The sequence below is a fragment of the Colletotrichum siamense genome, assembly GCF_013390195.1.
Source record: "Colletotrichum siamense strain Cg363 chromosome Unknown KSG_Cg363_contig04, whole genome shotgun sequence".
Lineage (NCBI taxonomy): Eukaryota > Fungi > Ascomycota > Sordariomycetes > Glomerellales > Glomerellaceae > Colletotrichum > Colletotrichum siamense.
In genome coordinates, this window is record NW_023501017.1 from 2113063 (window position 1) to 2133241 (window position 20179).

Below are 20179 nucleotides of genomic sequence, written 5' to 3' on the forward strand. Positions count from 1 at the left end.
TGTTGCTTTCGCCATGATCTCTTCATTCCATGAGAGTAGACCGTGGCAAGATGAACGATGTCAGGAGGTGCTCAGATGATTTTCGGACGGGCTCGATCGTCACATTGCGTAGACCGTAACCTTTTGTCTTCCAGGTCGTCCAGCTTGTTCCTGTGTCTTCGTCCATGGGCGTCGACGGCAAAATGTGAAGATTTCCTCGACAACGAGACGTCCACAGAGACTAAACCATATTGGGAAATGACAGCAGGGTGGGATGCACCCGGCCCCAGTCTCGGTTCTCGGACATTCCATTATGCGGATCTCAAGCTCCATCCGATGGCTCGTGCGTCGTCGATTTTTTTCTTCGAGGTGGCTCGTGCACGGCGCGTGTGAAGTACTTGAAGCCTCAATTTTCGCCATCATTCACTGGTCTTCCTTCTCCCAACCACATCAACATCTGTATGGTAAGTCAAGAATGTTCACTTTTCTGCTTCCCTTTCCCTGAATGATGAAATTTTCCACACTATTCGCAGTTTCCACGCAAGCCATCACTCGAGCCTTTGAGATGGACGATGAGCGGCAATCCTTCCTTGGATGTCTGACTTTGGGACCTAATATTTTCGTTTTTGACGAGACTTCTGGCTTTAGCTCAATGCTAACGTATTCCAGATGAACAGACAGGAAAGCCTTTCCTGGCACAGGCAGCTTTCCATGGCGCCACGGGTGCTTCATTCACCCGCTACTGTTTTTCATTTTGCTCGCCGCCTCTGTGCGGCGGCACGAGGAGGAACTACTGCTGCAGAGGATGGCGACTCTTGGAGTCCTGGCCGGCTGCTCGACTGATGCTCCAGCCGGCATCGTGTACTTTGGACGTCGCTGCGGTACAGGGTGCGCAATATCCCCAGGGAAATCGTTACGGAGCCCGGTGAAAAATTTTCACCCCAGACTACAGAACCCTCAAGCTCCTCGCCGGTGGAGCGTAGAGCAAACGCAGCGTCGCACGTCAGCTCACCCGAGTACCAACAGTTTGAGGCATCTGCCAGAAGTGGTGTAAGGACTCCCTGCTGCAGCGTTTGCATAACGCGTCCTTCTTCGTCCAACAAAGGAAGCTGGCTGGCCATTTCCCCAATCGGAATACTGTAAACAAGATCGGGGAATATCGTTGTCTGATGTCGGGCACTCAAAATGTGCTAGCAGCGGTTCCTTCGTCGTTGGCTTGGACCTATTGACAGTTTTCTGCGTGTTTGCATGGTCAGCTTGCGTTCAAGCTGACCGTCCGGATTCGAGGGACCGAAGGAGGTCGCCTGCCCTCTCCCCGCGCCAGACCGAAGGATGCTGACAGCATACCAAGGAACCACCGGCGTTTCCGGGTAAAATCGTGGCCATGGACCAGCAAAATCGCATACAAAGGCGGAATTGATGGTGCCCTCCTGAACCTGAGCTCGGAATCTCGCATCGCCCCCGAGTGAAATGCTAGTGCAGCCATGGCAGCCCAGAACATCATCACAGACGACATGGTTGCTCTCCTCCAGAAGGAGCAGATCGAGAGCGGCGTCATGCCTGTTGACCTCTTTTTTGCCGGTTCCGATGAATACGCCGAGCATCGCAAGCTCCGGGACGGTGCCAAGGGATTCGAGCACATCCGCCCTGCCGGTATTGCAGTTCCACGAGACGGATCCGAGGTAGGGCGACTCGTACGATGGGCAAAGTCGGTCGATCTCAAGTTCACCATCCGCGGAGGAGGCAATGACTTCTGGGCGCGCAGCATTGCACATGACACTCTCATGATCGACATGCGCGGCATCAACAGCATCAAGGTCGTGGAAGATCGTCAGACAGTCGTCATTGGGGGTGGGGTTCTGATGAAGGACCTGATTCTCGCTTTGGACGATGTTGGCTTGATGACGCCGACGGGTCATACTTGGATCATCGGCTACGCGGGCTGGGTATCGAACGGCGGCTACGGGACGAGCACCCATATCCATGGCATGGGAATCGAGCAGGTCGTCGGGGCGGAGCTCGTGAACGCAAAAGGCAAAAGGCGAAAAAGTTGTCGCCGACGAGGAAATGCTTGAGGGAGTCAGAGGTGTTTGCGGTCACCTCGGCGTGATTACAAGTCTGACCGTGAAGGTGTACCCCAAACACGATGTAAGTTGAAGGAAGACTCGCCGACATGACCGAGCTAACCTCAACAGCCCCTCGGCGGCTTTCTCATATTCGAATCCAGCGACATCAGGAAAACTCTCGAGGCATACTTCGAAGCCACCACCAAGCTCCCTATGCCCAAGGAGCTAACGATCCACAATTTTATCAGCTGGCAAGCCCAAGGAGGAGTCGTCTTTAGTGTCATCTGGACCTGGACGGGCGATATCGAGGAGGGACAGGCTTGTCTACAGAGCTGGAAAGACAACGCCCCGCCCCTGCTTGCGTCCACCGTGGAGGTGTTGCCCGATAAAGTCCGCCAGCAGAATATGCCTCCGCCATGTCCTCTGAAAGGTGGACAAAGGAACTGTTTCCTTACTCGTCTTCCAACAAGCGATGCCGGCGACGAACTGGCAGCAGCCATCCTTGATGCCGCCGAAGCTATGCCCAAAACGATGGGCCCAAATATTGCCTGGGGAGGCCTGGTAGACATTGATGCTGCGACGATGCCGCCGAATTGCTTCGTCGACAAGAGTCACTCTTACTTCTCCTGTTCGTACCAGCACCCGACGGAGGAGTACGCCGAAGATGTCATCGCGTGGAGCAAGTCTCTGATAGCAAGGCCTCGGTCGTTGGGCGGAGATACGGTACTGGATAGTGGTTACCCGGCCACGAATCCGCCGGGGGAGAGGAGTGCGGCGGAGCTATACGGTGAGAAGTGGAACAGGGTAAAGGAGCTCAAGATGAAGTACGACCCAACGAACGTCTTCAGCCATGCGTACCCCAAAATAGATATTTGAACAACTCCCCAGCGGCAATTCTCTGCGCACTGAGGGTACAACAACAGAACGTTCAAATTCAATATAACTCATCAACAGGAAAGCATACAGTTGGCGTCATTTATTAACACGGCATCTTACATATCAAACAGACCAAACCGAGTGCGAACATTAAACGTACGGCTCCAACTCCTTCTCCGTCCAGTCCCAGAGCTTCTCAACAAGGTCATCTTCCAAAGAAAGCTTCGAGTCCTTGCCCGTCACCCCCACAGGCCAGTAAAACACACCAGTCTTCGCTTCCGGGCTCGTCGCAGCCCACAGCTGGTTCTTGGCTCCCTCCCCAACCGACGTCGTCACAGCCCACAGCGCAAGGTTGATCAGAGGCCTGAATAGCGGCCAGCTAGCCAGCAGTCCGCTGCCGAGGTTCGTGCTGACAACACCGGGATGGAGCGAGATGCAGCGGATTTCCGGATACCTCTTGGCCAGAGCGCGGGCGTGGTGGACGTTAGCAAGCTTCGAGCAGCCGTAGCGCGCCCAGGTGCTGTACGAGGCCATGTCGGTCTTGAGGGCCTCAAAGTTCCACACGTCTTTCGACGGGTACCCCTCGGCAGCCGAGGAGAGGTTGATGATGCGCACGTCCTTGTCGCTGTCCGACTTGGCAGTCTTGGAGAGCGTGGGGAGGAGGAGCTTGGTGAAGAGGGCGTGGCCCATGTGGTTTGTGCCGAACTGGATCTCGTACCCTTCCTTCGTGGTGTCGGCGGGCCAGGCCATGATGCCGGCGTTATTAATGAGGAGGTGAAGCTTCTGTTCCTTGGACTGGAACTCCTTGGCGGCTCGCTTGACGCTCTCAAAGGACGTCAGGTCGAGTTCCAGGAAGGTGATGGGCGCGGCGTTAGGGACATTCTTCTTGATGTCTTCGATGGCTGTCAGCGCTTTTGACTGACTCCTAGCGGCGAGGTAGATGTGTGCTGGGTTGTGCTTGCTGAGCTGCGTGACGGTCTCCTTGCCGAGGCCGATGTTGCCTCCGGTGACGATGATGACCTTGCCTGAGAGGTCAGGGATGTCGCTGCTTGGGTTGAACCGGACCATGTTGAAGAAAGCTGTGAGTCGTTATTTATGAGCTGGGAGATGTCTAGTCTGTCGCGAACGAAACGAAACTGGCCGGAATGCCGATGAAGTCTCTTTATATCACCATTCTTGATGCAATACTTGAGGCGGTCTAGGGTCTAGACTAACGCGTTTCTAGAATTTCATTTGTTGAGGCGTCCCGACGCTAAGACACGATTCAGGCCATGGGACGAATAAAGCGGGGTCTCATGAAACCCGCACTCCGAAAGTCTAATAACTTGCGGACGGGCCGGGACATATGGAGATACGTAGGTTCGTCACCTAAGTCCGACGGGCGGGCTTGCGGAGCGGGTGGGTCCCGTCGGCAGTTGATGCTTCGAAGGATGAGGTCCCGGCCGGGCGTCAGCCGGCCCTCTGCCGATTGGTGTACCGAATCGAAGTTGGTCCGGATCTGGGTTTGAACGGGGCGCACCTTAATTGTGTTGAAATGATTTGCATTGAAACAAAGTTTTGACCGGCGGCACAAAGGAGATAAGAGTCGCTGTCGTCCCGACCTACCTCATGCTTCGGCTGCGGGGATCAGATGTCAGCACTGCGAATGCCATGATATGAGCGTTATCATCCTCGTAAATCACGACATCCGAAACTTGGCAGCTGTGCGATGCAATTATTATTCTATGTTGAACCCATGTCTATGAAACCTTTTTTCTACTTTCTTGAACTGAAGTTTCGATCGATCGGCTGGATGATGATTCTGCGGTAGCTCGTCAAAGGCGGCGAGCCATTGTCCTGGACCTCAAGGATCAAATGGAGAGGGAGACCGCGTTCGAGAGGAATCTTCTCCCTCCAAACCAAACACGACTTTTCCGCTGGGGCAATGGTGATTTCCACGTTGCTTCCCTCCTCGTTCAGAGGCTTGATCTCAAGGTCAGAGACCTCCATGCCGTGATACGTCTGCAGCGAGCTGGGCTCACGGTACTGATACCACTTATAGCTCAGCTTATCACCATCCGGATCGTAACTCTCGGATGCGTCGAACGATATAATACCACCGGCGTCTGCTTCCACATGGATTGGTGTCAGATTGGAGTCGCCGTTGACTGAAAGGACGGGGTGGTGGTTGACTTTGCTAAAGTCAGACGTCAGAGTCCATTGCATGCGCGCCGCAAAGTCGTCCTGGAAGGTATTCCGCCAGCGCCAGATGGTAGCCTGGTTCGATCTGTGCGGCTTGCCGTCGACACCGACCACGGTGTCGATGGCATCGGCAAAGTGGCCCCTGGCGGGCAGGCCCTTGGAGCTGACGTTGGCCGGGATGTAGCGTCCTCCCCAGGATCCATATATGGGCTCTTCGGGAACACCAAGGCCGTTTTGGATGAGATAGAGGAAGGTAGGCGTGTCTCCTTCGATGATGAACTCGAAGTTGGGGTACGCCGCGCCCAATGGGCCGATTTGGACGTTCTCCTTGACCCATTCGTGCGTCACCTTGGAGCCGTCCGGTCCGCCCTGGTCACCCGCACAGGGGGCGGAGATACCGGTCCACGCGGCGCACTGGTACTGGTTCCAGCCGTGGACGGAGCAGATGTAGAAGATCTCGGGCCACTGCTGGCGGATCCAGGCGCCGCAGTCGTCCTGGTCGGAGATGGTGTAGACGCGCAGCTTCTGGCGCAGGGCCGCGGCGTCGGGGCGGTTGCGGATCTTGTGCAGCACTTGGGCGAGGACGTTGATGCCGCCCCAGACGAGGACCCAGAGCGGCTCGGCGTCGGGCGCGGTCAACCGCTCGAGGAGCAGCTCGCCGCCTTCACTCAGAGGGATGTCGTCGCCGACGGCTTCCATGCCATAGACCTGACGACCGATTCCAGTCAGCCATTGTGAGGGCAGTCAGAGGGCAGGAGTTGGCTTACCGGAGGGCCAGACTTGATGAGGTCTCTCACTGTCTGTGCCGAAGGGTAGGGGGAGCCCGGATGCGCGTGGGCGTTGAGGTTATCGACAACCTTCTCATACGCATTCACAATCTCGTGGAGGTTTTGCGGCGCGACCTTGTTCCTGAGCCATACCGACGTGACGGCGACGACGCCTTCTGTGCGGAACTGGTTGGAGTAAGTGAGGTAACGGCAGAAGGACTCGGCATCGTCAGGCTCGTTGGTGATGTCTGTCAAAATAAAGACTCGCGGCTTCGACGGGAACTGAGTGAGGGCGGCTGCCCCTTTGGTTGTTGATGCGGCCATCTTTGCGATGGGTTTTGGTGATGTCTGTGGAGGTGGGATTTTGGGAGCTCGGATGCGATCGGACTTGTATTCGGAGTTGACTCGAGCCCTTGGTCTGGTGATCGGCGCGAATAGTTTGGGCGGCAACTTGTATTCAATATCGTCTACGTCGTCGTCCGCTCTTGAGATTCCTCAAACGAGTCGAAATGAGAGCCCACGCACGCCGTTTAAGAAGGGGCCAAACTCTAAAACTTGGCGCTTCTGACAGAACTCTCCCGTTCACCAGCTACTCGTCGTCCGAAGAGGCAGTCGGAGGCTCTGAAGAATGTTCGGCGAGGGGTAAGTCCAAGGATGGGGGCTGCAAAATACGGGGAATCTAAGATGGCGCCTGATTCAAACCGCGCAGGCCTGTCCCGATCGGGCAATTTGAGCCACCCGCGAACCCCTCACCCCATGGGCAGCCCACCACGAATGCGGAGGTGAGTGCCTACGACTCCCTCGTTGGTACGTGGTCACGCCTTGATAGCACCCTGGTCATTCCCTGCTCGCGGCCCACCTCCGCATAAATCTTGACACCCCCATGGGGGAACCATTTTTCGCTGCGGCGGTAGATGGCAGCTTGGGGCGGTTCCCTCGAACCGGTCGTCTGGGCCCCTCGCCAATTCCCCAGACTTGTCTCCCCCAGACGCTCGGATATCTCGTCCGAGTCTAATTATCATGCCTTGGTTTCCCAATTTTGCATTCGCGTATTAAAAGTCTCAAGCAACCCTTAACTCGGGCCAATTGCTTTTCAGTCTGGCTCGGCATCGACGAAGGCATTCTTTCTTTACTTTTTATTTTTGTTCTTACTGGTTCATGAGATAATTACTCACCATGACTGCCCACAACGACGGCGACGGCTACGAAGCCGAAAAAGTCGACTCGCATGCCAAGCACGTTGAAGTCACCGCCGACTCGCAGTTGGCTCACGCCGCCGACCACGAGGACCACGAGACTGGTATCCTCAAATCCTTCATCCGTTATCCTTGGGCTTCAGCTTGGTGTGTGTATGCCTGCTGGACCATCATCCTGCTCAGCTTCGACACCCAAGCGGCCAGTTCCGTTGTCGGAATCCCCGAGTTTCGAAAGGACTTTGGTTATGAGTACAAGGGACAATATGTTCTGCATGCCGTGTGGCAGTCTGCATTCAACGGTGCACCCGTTGCCTCGTAAGTCTCTTGACTCGCCGGCTTCTTCGATATGTTGTGATGGCTAATTTGCCGGCTTAGTGCGGTCATCTCGTCAGTTGCCTCCGCCGAGCTTGCCGACTACATCGGACGTAAGAAGGTCCTCGCTCTTGCTCTCATCATATCCTTCATCGCAGTTGCCATCGAGTTCGTGGCTACGACGAACGTGGTCTTCTTCCTTGGTAAACTTCTCAATGGTGTAATGGTTGGTGCTGTCGGTACTGTCATGGTCAGCTACATCGGAGAGGTATGTCGGAGACCCCTTTCTTCGGAGCTGCACAAGTCCCAACTGACTCATACCCTTTAGATCACCCCCTTGGCGCTTCGTGGTGTTTTCACCTGCGGTGTCGGTGTAGCATATGGTATTGGCCCTCTGGTCGCCTTCATTGTCATCAACTACACTGGACAGGTCCAGTCCCGATGGGCCTACCGCACCGTGTTTTGCTGCCAGTTCGGCTTTGCAGGAGTCTCTGCCCTCTTATGGCCATTCATGCCAGAGTAAGTGCGACTGGTTTCGAAGCCTAGTACGGCTTGCACTCGTAGTAGACTAACTCTTCCCAGATCACCATGGTGGCTCGTGTCCAAAGGAAAGAAGGAGCAGGCACTCAAGAGTCTCCATAGGCTTGGACACAGGGGTGACGAGGGTAAAGCAAAGCTCGCCCTCATCGAGCTCACCCTTGATGAAGTTCGCAAAGAAACCCAGGGTGTGACATACCTGGAATGTTTCAAGAAGTCCAACTTGCGCCGCACGATCATTAGTATCATGCCCCTGATCATCCAGGCTTTCTCTGGCATCTCGTTTGTCGCTGGGTAAGATACACACTGCCTTAGACCCTTTCCTCTCAAGCACAACTAACACTTGTCCTCAGATACTTCACCTACTATCTTCAACTCGCCGGCTACTCGACCTCGATGAGCTACCAGCTCCAGATTGCTCAACCCGTTCTGTCAATCGTCGGAAACCTGATGGCCGCTGCTGTCGTCGACAAGGTGGGCCGAAGGAACCTTACCTTCTACGGCCTCGCCATCCTCACCGCATTCCTGCTCATTACCGGAGGTCTGGGAACAGGCACCAGCCAGCCCATGATCAAGGGCACTGTAGCCTTTATTCTCATCTACAGCTGGTGGTACAACGTATCCATCGGATCGACCGCCTTCTCTCTACTCGCCGAAACATCGACGTCACGCCTGAGAGTAAAGACCGTCGCTATCGGCTACGCATCCCAAAACTCCATCAACGTCATGTGGCAGTTCGTTATTCCATATCTGTGAGTAGATCTACGAACTCAATTTCTAGGGAAAATCACTAACTTGAACCCAAGTTTCAACCCTGATAAGGCCAACCTGGGTGCCAAAATTGCTTTCATATTCTTTGCGCTGTGCTTTTTCTCTTTGCTCTACCTCTGGTACTTCCAGCCGGAAACTGGAGGTCGATCTTATGCGGAACTGGACGAGATGTTCGCAAAGGGCGTTCCGGCCCGGAAATTCAAGACTTACAAGACTACGGTCCAACAGCAGAACGAGACTGCTGCTATGGAAATGGCTCATTGAGGGAGAGCTACATGAGTGTACATTAGCTTGTCAGTGACGACTCTAAGTCATAAGCGGACACTTTTGAATGACATTTAAGAAGAAGTAAATATTGGAATGTAACGTCAGATTAATCCAGTAGTTGTTTTTGAAATTTCACAGTTTCGGAGTGAAGAGTTCATCATTTCAGCAAGATGTGGCTGATAAGTTAAATATTTTATCATTCGCAGAAATAAACAGAAAAGGGCAAGTGTATTCACAACAGATTCAAGGCGATGGTCATGTTATAGAGGCATATAATCCATTATTGCGTGGCTATCAAAAAGTCGATCATTCTAGCTGCTAGAGACTAAGTTTACATGCTACTGAAGCGGAAGACAAGTCTGTCAAAGATCTTGTGATCCATCGTCCATCATTAAACCCAGCCATTAAGACACATTGAGTCGGTACAAGGAAAAAACCGCTGACGGCTCAGCTCAGACCGTCCTCTAGATGGCAGCAGGGGGAGGAACCTGCTGGTTGGCGGGAGGAGGAGGAGGGGGCTGCTGCTTGGGGGCAGCACGAGCCTGGTTGGGCTTAGGAGGAGGAGGAGTCTGGTTGTTGGCAGGAGGGGGAGGAGCCTGCTGGTTGGGCTGCTGGTTGGGAGCAGCGCGGGCCTGGTTAGGCTTGGGAGGGGGAGGAGTGTTGTTGTTGTTGTTGGCGGGAGGAGGAGGAGCCTGAGCCTGCTGGTTAGGCTGCTGCTGCTGCTGCTGGTTGGGAGCCGCGCGAGCCTGGTTAGGCTTGGGGGGAGGCGGGGTCTGGTTGTTGGCAGGAGGAGGAGGAGCCTGCTGGTTGGGCTGCTGGTTGGGGGCAGCGCGAGCCTGGTTAGGCTTGGGGGGAGGAGGAGTCTGGTTGTTCGCCGGGGGCGGGGGAGGCTGCTGGTTGGGAGCAGCACGCGCCTGGTTGGGCTTGGGGGGAGGAGGCGTCTGGTTGTTGGCGGGAGGAGGAGGAGGCTGGTTGTTGGGAGCAGCGCGGGCCTGGTTAGGCTTAGGAGGAGGAGGAGTCTGGTTGTTGGCGGGAGGAGGAGGGGGCTGCTGGTTGGGAGCAGCACGAGCTTGGTTCGGCTTGGGAGGAGGAGGAGTCTGGTTGTTGGCCGGAGGCGGGGGAGGCTGCTGGTTCGGGGCAGCGCGGCGGAGGTTGCCATTGCCGGCGGTGTTGCGGCCAGCTCCGGTGGCTCCGTTGGCTCCGTTAGCCTGGTTGTTCACAGCGTTGTTGTTGGCACCGTTGTTCGCGGCGGCGTTGTTGTTGCCCTGCTGCTGCTGGTTCTGGTTCTGGTTCTGGGTGTTGGCAGGGGGCGGGGCCTGGTTGTTGTTGTTGTTATTGTTGTTGTTGTTGGCGGGAGGAGGAGGAGCCTGGTTGTTGTTCTGGCCGTTGTTCTGGTTCTGGCCGTTGTTGGCTCCGGCTCCGGCGCCGCCATTGTTGGCTCCGTTGTTGTTGCCTCCGCCAATGTTACCGCCTCCGATGGCGCCGGCACCACCCTGAGGAGTAGGGGCAGTCAAGGCATTGCCGGTAAGCAGGGCGATGGCGAGAACGGTGAGAGTGGAGTAACGCATTTTGAAGAATGGACACTAAAGATTGTCTTGAGAAAAGTTGACAAGTAGGAGAGGATGTTCAAGTGAGGGTATCGTCGAAGAATCGAAAGCTCGAGAATAAGACTTAAATGTTAAAAAAGTGCACAGCACAAGAGAATGTTGAAGAGTAGAGGAAAGTAGAAAACTGTTGATGTTGTTGAGAATGATGAGGAAAAGAAAACCAACTCTGGTCGAGATAGAGACGAGTCTTTATACTTGGACTCTCATCTCATGGTCACCAGCAAAAAAGGAGGATCGCCAGCTCTACGTTCAGCTCCATCTCCAGCTCGTTTGGGCTTGCCATTCAGCTGACGTTTCTCGGCGATCTCTACCGACAGTCCAGACATGTCGACGCGTTCGACTTCTGCACCTGAGAGACATCACGACATCGCCACCAGGCATCTTGCAACAACCGGAGTTTAGATGGCATGTCATTGCCCGCCGACCTCAAACGAGCTTTGACATGGACCCGATGGGATAACCCAGCCTCCATCGGACGATTGCGAAGCTTGAATTAGGTAAAAGTAAACAGAAAGCAGACTAGCTTGACCCCAGCCTCACGGCATACCCCGTAAAGAGGCTCTGCAGCTTCAATCGCATGGCTGAGTCTATCGATGGGAGGGCAGGTTGGTTCCAACGGGTAAGCGGGAGCCAAAGCCTTGTGGGGCGGCGGGAGCTTGTTTTGGGAACCCGGTCTCTTCGGAGAAAAAGCGCGAAAAGGGTGCAAACAAGGAGACGTATCACGGGAAGCTGGGGGTTTCTGGCTCTGACGTTGCCTTGTAGATTCGCAATCCTCTTTGGACCCCACACGTCCATGTTTCGACTCTGATGTGACAGCGGGGGCCGTTGATTGCGCGGCCGATCTACACGTGATGTGGGAGATTCCGGGGTCGACGTCGGATTCCGGCAAATCCTGTCATTTTTAGAGCCTCCTTTTTCTCTTCAGCTGAAAACTTCAGACCGACCGCATGGATCGAAGCTCGGGTTTTCAAACGTCTAGAACTCATCGTGGAAGTTCGGCCAGGTGAGCTGAAGGGTGCGACGATCAGGGGTATGTAATGTCGAAAGGTCATTGGCCCATTGCGCAGCTACACCGCCGTCGTCAGTCGCGATGACGAACGACTTTTGCGGCGTAGCTATAGAGAAAGTCATGATATTGGTAAAGGCGCAGTCTGAACGGATGGAATGTGGGAGACACATGGCTCTCTGAGGCCCGTGTCGATATGGGGTTTCCGGTGGTTGGGACGGCAGTCATTGGAGGCCACCAACACAAGCATTTCACTAATTCGAACAAACGTTAGGCTTAACTTTACAGTTCGCGATGTTCTCCATTTTGTAATCAAATTAAATTGATGCCAAATTCAAACCTTGGAGGCCCCGTTTACTGTACTGGCCTGGGCACAACACTAGTTCATTCACTCCACCCACGATGAGTGAAAACCAACTACCTCACACACTTTAGCGGCGTCGTATGAGAAATATCTGAGGCCATAAATATGCACGCAACTCAGAAAAACGTGATCTAATAATGGAATTCACAAAGACTCACACATTTGCCGTTTGGCTGTGTTTGTCGCTTGGTTTGGATGCTACCTTACGAAAAGCACCACAAGACTGCTACAATGGGTCGAGAACGTGGGTCCTGGGCGTCGCTCTAGACCCTCACTCTTGTTCGCGCTTGGGACCAGAAAAGTCTCCTCATTATTTACGATCCATATTTACACATGATGCAAAGCCAACACAACTAGTGATGCACTAAAGGTAAATGAACGTCATTCTGTCGTTGAGAATCATGAGCAAAACAGCCCAACACAGTCTGAGCTCACTCAACACGCCCTCACATGCCTTGTGCTGCTCAACCGGCTAACCATGGAAGAGTACATCTTTTTGTGCATTCCGGAGGCCTTCCTGGGCCCAGTGAGGCCACCCACGTGCTCCCGCAGCACGCGAGTACTGCTTGGGCACATATACTTGCCCGCTACGTCCAGACATAATTTGCTTGAAGATTTGGTGTACGACATGTTCAGGCTCAAGCAGCAAGGCCTTGAACTTTCCTGAGCTGTGCACTCTGTCAATCAGAGCCGTGCGCACATATGTTGGGTGAATGATGCTATTCCCGGCGGGGCCGCGTCAGTCTCGTCTCCCGAAATGATATAGCTAGGGTTTTCGGGCTTGGCCTCACCTCGTTCGGACCTTGGGTGCATGGTAGCGATGCCGAAGTTCCTGTGCCAGCCCCTCGTGGAGGGCCAGAGCGCCGACCTTGGTGCAGGAGTAGTCGACATTCTGCACGCCGGTCACGAAGCTGGCCATGCTCGCAATCGTGACGACGTGGCCGTGATTGCGTTTGATCATTGAAGGGAGGAACTCTTTGATCAGGAGGAAGTTGGAAATGATGTTTACGTCAAAGGTTTGGCGGATTTGCTCCTCCGTCTCGTCGAGAATAGTGGAGATCTTCATGACGCCGGCGTTGTTGACCAGGACAGTGGGGTCTCCGTGATCTTGCCGGATCTGGTCCGCGGCCTCCTTGATGGACGTTGCCTTGGTGATATTCGCTTGGTAGAAGTATGCGTTGGATGCTGGAAATTCGGTCAGATGAGACACAACTCGCCCTCAAGAAAAAGACGAATGAGGAGACGTGAAAGTTGGTGAACTTACGCAGTGGTGTTCTTGGAGGAACTATGTCGATACTGACGACTTTGACGCAGTTCTTTGCCAACTTGCGTACGAGCATGTCGCCCATGTCACCGGAACCACCGGTAACCAGCACCAGCTCCCGTCTCCAGTCATACTTGTCATGGTTGTAGTTATTCAAGGCGGCATTCCCCAGCGCTCTGCTCGCCTTCTTCATAGCTGTCCACCCGAGTAGAATTGCCAAGGCATATCTTGCCCAGCCATTTCGAGAGAACGATTTGGAGATTTTGGATATCTTCAAGAAGCGGAGCAGGTCTGGAATTCGTCCGGTGACGCCGGAGGGTGCAAGATTGAGTAGAGTCGACATGATGAACCAGCGAAAAGCATCCAGCAGCCTCAATCAATCATGAACCAGTTGTAATGACGCTTGAGTACGTGAATAGTGAGCTCAAAGAGCTATCGTGTATATGCAGGCCGGATGGACGGATGGACAGCGTCTCCGAAGGTGGGGTCCGGGCTCCGTTCAACGTCTTCCCCGCAACTGCCGTACTGCGCCAGTTAAGCTTTCATCAGGGCGACGTCAGACGATGTGATACTTCGCATTTCAAGCCGAGGTTTAACTTCGAATATTGTCTGTGCGAAGATCTCGAATTGTAGAATTGGCTCTCGTAGCGAGATCAGCGCAGGCAATATAATGATTAGTGATTCTGTCATTCTTCATCGACTTCGAGTCTGAATACTAAGCACGCACTGAACTTGCGTTGTAAGGAGATCTCGTGGACGCTCCCCAACAGTTCACCGTCCTTTTTGACACTACCCCTGTCACAATGGGTTATACCATCGAAGACGGGTTCGTTCGGTCCAGCCGGAACAACCAGAAAATTGCCATCTCGATATATAAACCAGATGGACTCAAGCGACCCGTTCCAACGATTGTAATGGGCCACGGTATTGGAGCCATCAAAGCTGCGGGCTTGTCTCCTTTCGCGAGCGCCTTCACTTCAGACGGATATGTGGCGGTGACGTTCGATTATATCGGCTTCGGGGAAAGCGAAGGCACCCCACGAAACGTTCTCAACGTCCAACACCAGTTGCAAGATTTCCGAGACGTTCTCAAGTGGGTGCGGGATCCAGACCAAAGCGAATGGGTCGACTCTTCCCGCATCGTTGCGTGGGGCAGCAGTTTTGGTGGCATGCATGTCACAGCGCTCATGAGTGAGGATCACGACCTAGTTGCCGGGATTTCTCAGTGTCCTCTGGTGGACGGCCCCGCGGGTGTCCTTCAAATGCCGCTACTGCGGTCTTTGAGACTGGCAGTCACTGCTACTGCAGACATTGTTGGTTCATTGGTGGGATTCCAAGAGCCACAGTATGTGAAGCTGGTGAGCGACGGGTCTTCGACGGCTATCATGGCCTCCAAAGAGGTCATTGAGGGCTGGTCTAGGCTGGAGCCTGAGAACGGGGCATCTTGGCCAAACATGATTGCTGGGAGATCTTTGTCGAGTATCATGCTATCCCGGCCGCTGTTACAAGTTCACAAGAGCACCCGACCGTACCTGATTGTCTTACCGACGTGGGATCATGAAGCGTCATTGGAAGCAGCAGAACAATGTGTAAAGCGAGCGCCGCTAGGAGAGGCGCTCAGAGTCGAAGGGGGCCACTTTGACTTGTACAAAGGTGGGATTTCATTCGAAAAAAATGTTGAAGGGCAAAAGCAATTCTTGCGACGTGTTTTGATGATGTGAAGAGCTGTCGATTTGGGAAGATACTGACAACGGCTGAATCTGTATAGTAGGCACAACAGTTCACATTTAGGTTAGTTGGTTATCAAGTTTATACGTTTAACTTCAGTTAAATTAGTATTGCTTCTCAAATATAGCTGTAGAAGCTCTGTTGTTATTTTCATCAACATCCAAACATCACACCGAACCGTGCGAATATACCGGTGAAGCGGCGTCCAGATTTTGGCGTTGGCTGCGAAGGACCTCCAAGCTCTTGCGAATCTTCAACGAGTCGATGGGAAACAGTTCGAACATACGCTCAGCCTGGTCGAGGAGATTCTCCATATCTCCCAGGACCCGAAAGATGGGCACCAGAGCAGGAACAGATTTGACCTGGACCAGAACCAAATATGCCGCGAACAGAAGCTGGATGTCACACCAGCTGCGATATGATCGCTCCATCTTGCTGCTCTGAGAGTCCATGGATATGCATGAGAAGTGTACAAAGAGCGTGGCGCCCTCGATGCAGTCTCTGCACGACTCGAGAATCCAGGGTGCTTGGTCGGAGCGAAGTGCTTGTGTGTCGGGGGGTCGTACTGTGTACTCCATGTCCTTGTGGAGGAAGAAGTACAACACGGGGCGATGTAACAGAAAGGCGCATGCGAAGTATCGTAGTGCGATTTCTCTCTATAGTCACCGGATGTCAGTGGATCTTTTTTCTGACAAAGAGTCTTGCTCACTTTTCGTAGGGGCATGGTGGGAACGCTCATGCTAAATGCTGTGGCGTCGCGTGCGAATTGGGCGCCCAAAGGTTGAGATTGGAACCAGCCCCGCAGGTCCGCCGACAAGTTGCATACCAGATCGGCAAGTTCGTGAGGTTGGGCATATGCCTTGCTTGTGCTGTAAAGGTACTGGAGTACTTTATTGAGATGACTTCTAAGCCACAAATGACTCTCCAGAAAGCCCGACATGGACTCATCGTTGGTTTTGGTAAGCACCTCGAATGTTTTATCCGATGGTATGCCATCAACTTCGGTGAGGATATCACTAGAACACATGAGTCTTCCAAGGAAATCTGGCTTGCAAAAATTTCCACTTACCATTCAATGATGTAGTGCAGTCTGTAGTAGAGCCTTCCGAGACTGTGGAGACGTGAGTAAGATGAGGTCATTGATCTTGTGTAACAACGTACGATTCGTCTCCATTCCTCATAGAGAAAGTGCGTATTACCGGGTCCAGCGACTGTACTAATCCCAGTGCATGAAACGGTCTTGCCCAGAAATACATCAAGCAGTAAGCCATGAGAAGAGACAGTGGTATCCGTTCGTCGTCTACAACAGAGAGCAAAGTCCATTGACTTTGGAGTGCATTTGTGAAACTGGCCTCGGAGAGTGCTAGCAGTAGCTCTGGTCCCAAATTGAGTGGACTATTATCAGCCGATCTTAGCGCGATGGAAAGAACGAGTAATATCGAGATCGGAAGCTGTTTGATGTCCACAAGAACAGTGTCCAAAGAGTCCATGTCCATTCCAAACATGTTTCGCAGGTTGTTAGCCACAAATTGACTACTAAGCTTTGGACAACTCTGAATCAACTCCGAGATGTAGACCGGTAAATTACTCGAAGTATTATCATAGAAGTCTTCGAGCACTCGAGACACTTGCCAGAGCATCAAAGTTGGGGTCGAAGATCTTGAGGAGAGAGAGCTGAGCAGGGTCGCGTCCGAGTGATCAGTTTCGGACAAATAATTTGCAGCCGAGATCCCAGGGACGGTAAAATTGATACGGATCCTGGGCCAGTAGACAAGCATTTTGCAAGCCGCAGCAGTGTGAAGCTCTGGAAACTTGACGAGAGAGGAATGCTGAGATGAGGTTGCATGCGCGCTCGGAGTACTGTGACAAGTAGACGCAAGTCCTTCGCTTGCACGACGGCTGTGATCTGATCTCTCTTCGAGTTGCTTGAGGCGTGCCTCTACGTGTGTTAACCGGGACAAAACATAGTTATCCCTGTGATGGTCTTAGTGTTTGGGCTCTACCCCCCCTCACTTCTTTCTTGGCAAAGTACACCTGCGAATCCTGAATAATGGCTGGTAGTTGAGATCACTTACGCTTCTAGGCTTGTCGGGGTTGGCCTGTAGGTGCACTCACGTCCCGCATTTCTGCAATGGGTGCAGATCGGACGAACGCCATCGCATCGCGATTTTCTTTGACGGCAGGTATCGCAGGCAAGATTTGTCTTGGGCGTAGGCGCCATCTTCGCGGAACATCATGGCAACGCAACCACTGATTGGATTTCAATGTCTTTGGTGGAGAAAGGTGAAAGTAGAAACATTGAAACGACTGGGAGGGGGAGGGGAAGTCAATCGGTGGAACGTCGGCTAACATTTGTCAAGGTGTAAAAGTCACTAGCCTACACTCCGTTGCGTTAACAGCGTCCGCCCCCCCTTTTTGCTGAAATTACGCACGTATAATCCCTATATATACATAAAAATTTGCCTAATACTATATAGATATTTATAGTATAGTAATTAACCTATTTTAATAGCTTTAATTAATCTATTTCTATTAAATCTTATTATCTAAGGGTATTATAATACCTCTTAAACGCTACTATATAGCTTAATAAGTAGATAATAACCTTTCTAGGTATTATTTATTACTTATTACTAATAGTATATAGAAATAATAATATATATAATAACTAGTATAAGATACTACTAGAGATCCTCTTTAACACTCTATTTTACTATTAATTAGGATTATTATACTTACTAAGAAAGCTTATTAAGCTATTACTATTAAAGAAGTTATTAAAAAGGTTATTATTACTAAAGCTAAACTTAAGATTAATAATTTAGTAATAGCTAAATTTATATTATAAAGAAAGTATATATTTATAGCTTCTCTATTATTATAAAGAGCTTTAAAAGTATCTTCTTATTAAAAAGTAATAATAATATAGAAGAAGTAAAAAAAGGATTTACTATATATAATCTAGCTCTAAAGTACTCTATTTTTATTAATATTATTATTTTAATTAAACTTAACTTTAGTTAACCTAACTTCTTATTAAACTACTTAATTTATAGATAATATACTTATAGCTTCTTACTATAATACTAATAATATATTTATATTATTTTATAATATATTTAAAAAGGAGGATAATATAAGTAATAAGGAACTAACTTTACTATAAATCTAAGTTACTTATAGTTTAGTGCTTAAAGGTAATAGTTTACTTATTCTTAATCTAACTATTAAGAGTATTATATATAATAGATTTAGTATTATTCTTATATTAAATATAAATAGTAAAAACTAAGAAGTAAATAGTAATACTTAATTTAAAGTAGAAGTAGTTTATTTATATATTATAAAGAAGGCTAATATTACTATTATTATTATTTAGAGGAAGCTTATTAATATATCTAAACTAATATTAATTTTTATTTAGGTCTATCTATTTATTAGAGGGGTTATTTAGCTAAGTATTCTATAAGTTAATATTATCCCCTCTCTTAAATAAGCTAAAGAGAGAAGTAAAGTCTATTTTACTATTAAGTAGTAATATAGCGTTATATTAATCTTTAGTAATATAGTAATTAGTATATAAATGCTTTAAAAAGGTAACTAAGTAGGTGTTTTAGCTAGTATATAAGAAGTGATTAATTATAAAGCTAATAATCTTATAAATATTAAGTGTTAGAAGGAGGGAATATATAGATAACTTCTCTATATATATATTTACTTAGAGTACTAGAGATATAAGAATAGTTTAAGTAATAAGAAGTTTAACTAGTATTATATATTAAGCTAAAAGTACTATAAGATTAAATCTCACTATATAGAAAAGTAAGTAAAAGCTATTATAATTAAATAGACTAGTATTAATAATATAGAACTACTTAAAGAACTACTTAGTGAGATTCTTTATAATTAGTTTATAGAGGATTAGAAACGCTAAAGTAAGAGAAATAAAAATATTATTAAGGTTAATAATAATTAATAGATAATAGTAATAATAGAAGAGAAGGCTAAAAATACTATACTTCTATTATTAAGGTTAAGATCTAACCTAACTAATACTAATAGTAATACTATTATTAATATATATAGTAATATAGGGGCGCTAGATTGTTATCTTTAATATCTTAACTTATATATATAGCTGCTATTATTAGTAGTACTATTGCTACTATATTAGCTATATATAAATATTTTATAGTATTTATTACTAACTCTTCTACTATTAAATATTCTAAGTATTTATTAACTAAGTATTGCACTTTTAATTTATTTATCCTTGCTAATAGTATTAGATTTACTTTAAAAAGCTTTAGATTAAATAGCTAGCTTTATTAAGTAGTTTATATCTATTTATAGTAAGTAATATAATATTAATAAAGAGTTTAAAAAGACGCTATAGAAACTATAATTAGTAAATAGTAGCTTATAAGTAATTTATAAGTTACTAGATATTTAGTTTACTAAATAAGGTTTTACTTAATATCTTATTAAAGATATTAGAAACTTAATTAAATCTTTTATAAATAATAGCGCTTATTATAGAGGATAGTCTAACGCTTTCTCTAATATAATATCTTACTCTAAACTTTATTTAAACTATTAAGAGTTAGAGGGAGATATTTATATAAGAATATATATTAGATTACTAAGAGGGATAATAGTAGTATTAGTTAAAAACTCTATAGTACTAGTTTTAGGTGAGTTAGAGTTATCTTAATATATTAATACTTTAGTACTATATTAATCTATTAAGTAAGAGATCTATAGTATATTAGTTAAAATTAATTAATATAGTAAGTATATATAGAGCTATTTACTATTAAATATAGCTAACTTTATAAGCGTTTTAGAACTCTTTAGTTTTATTTTATTATTACTACTATTAGCGTTATAGATACTACCTATATAGTTATAGATTAAATAAAATAAAGTTAAGTAAGGTAATAAAGATAATTAGATTAAAATCTTAAGTAATATATTATTAATAGAGATATATTACTTAGAGGAGGATAATAAAGAAAAGTGATATAATAAGAGTAGTATAAAGTTTAACTATATATATAATTTTTTATATAATATATTTAACTATAGAAAAGTCTACTTATAGCTATAAATTTAATACTACTGCTCTATATATATAAAAGTAATAGAATTACTATTATTTTAGATCTATAAATAATATACTTTAGTTTATCTTAATATTAGTTAGAAGTAGTTAAAGTCTCTAATTATAGTTAAAGTCTCTAATTATAATAATATAT

At 48.6% G+C, this 20179-nt stretch overlaps 7 protein-coding genes across 7 annotated transcripts; 3 read left to right on the forward strand and 4 right to left on the reverse strand.

Annotated features, from left to right (window-relative positions):
* Nucleotides 1-1463: 1463 nt before the first annotated feature.
* aurO-2 (FAD-linked oxidoreductase aurO) lies at nt 1464-2921 on the forward strand (the record flags this gene model as incomplete). The annotated part of the gene is made up of 3 exons (XM_036638353.1): nt 1464-2000; nt 2110-2127; nt 2175-2921. 3 exons carry the CDS (start codon nt 1464-1466, stop codon nt 2919-2921), a joined length of 1302 nt encoding a protein of 433 aa, XP_036495853.1.
* A 150-nt stretch (nt 2922-3071) lies between these two features.
* On the reverse strand, nt 3072-3989 carry CGCS363_v006505 (putative oxidoreductase; the record flags this gene model as incomplete). Its single annotated transcript, XM_036638354.1, has 1 exon — nt 3072-3989. The coding sequence occupies one exon, from the start codon at nt 3987-3989 to the stop codon at nt 3072-3074; it is 918 nt and encodes a 305-aa protein (XP_036495852.1).
* Nucleotides 3990-4676: 687 nt separating this feature from the next.
* CGCS363_v006506 (uncharacterized protein) lies at nt 4677-6193 on the reverse strand (the record flags this gene model as incomplete). Its single annotated transcript, XM_036638355.1, has 2 exons — nt 4677-5810; nt 5870-6193. 2 exons carry the CDS (start codon nt 6191-6193, stop codon nt 4677-4679), a joined length of 1458 nt encoding a protein of 485 aa, XP_036495855.1.
* An 852-nt stretch (nt 6194-7045) lies between these two features.
* Nucleotides 7046-8949, forward strand: MPH3-2 (Alpha-glucosides permease MPH3; the record flags this gene model as incomplete). The annotated part of the gene is made up of 6 exons (XM_036638356.1): nt 7046-7380; nt 7441-7645; nt 7706-7896; nt 7960-8208; nt 8268-8666; nt 8721-8949. The coding sequence occupies 6 exons, from the start codon at nt 7046-7048 to the stop codon at nt 8947-8949; spliced, it is 1608 nt and encodes a 535-aa protein (XP_036495854.1).
* A 3767-nt stretch (nt 8950-12716) lies between these two features.
* On the reverse strand, nt 12717-13536 carry RED2-4 (Dehydrogenase RED2; the record flags this gene model as incomplete). Its single annotated transcript, XM_036638357.1, has 2 exons — nt 12717-13114; nt 13194-13536. The coding sequence occupies 2 exons, from the start codon at nt 13534-13536 to the stop codon at nt 12717-12719; spliced, it is 741 nt and encodes a 246-aa protein (XP_036495851.1).
* A 460-nt stretch (nt 13537-13996) lies between these two features.
* On the forward strand, nt 13997-14914 carry YPT2 (Uncharacterized protein; the record flags this gene model as incomplete). Its single annotated transcript, XM_036638358.1, has 1 exon — nt 13997-14914. One exon carries the CDS (start codon nt 13997-13999, stop codon nt 14912-14914), a length of 918 nt encoding a protein of 305 aa, XP_036495850.1.
* Nucleotides 14915-15088: 174 nt separating this feature from the next.
* CGCS363_v006510 (uncharacterized protein) lies at nt 15089-16102 on the reverse strand (the record flags this gene model as incomplete). The annotated part of the gene is made up of 4 exons (XM_036638359.1): nt 15089-15577; nt 15631-15937; nt 15991-16032; nt 16083-16102. The coding sequence occupies 4 exons, from the start codon at nt 16100-16102 to the stop codon at nt 15089-15091; spliced, it is 858 nt and encodes a 285-aa protein (XP_036496745.1).
* Nucleotides 16103-20179: the final 4077 nt, after the last annotated feature.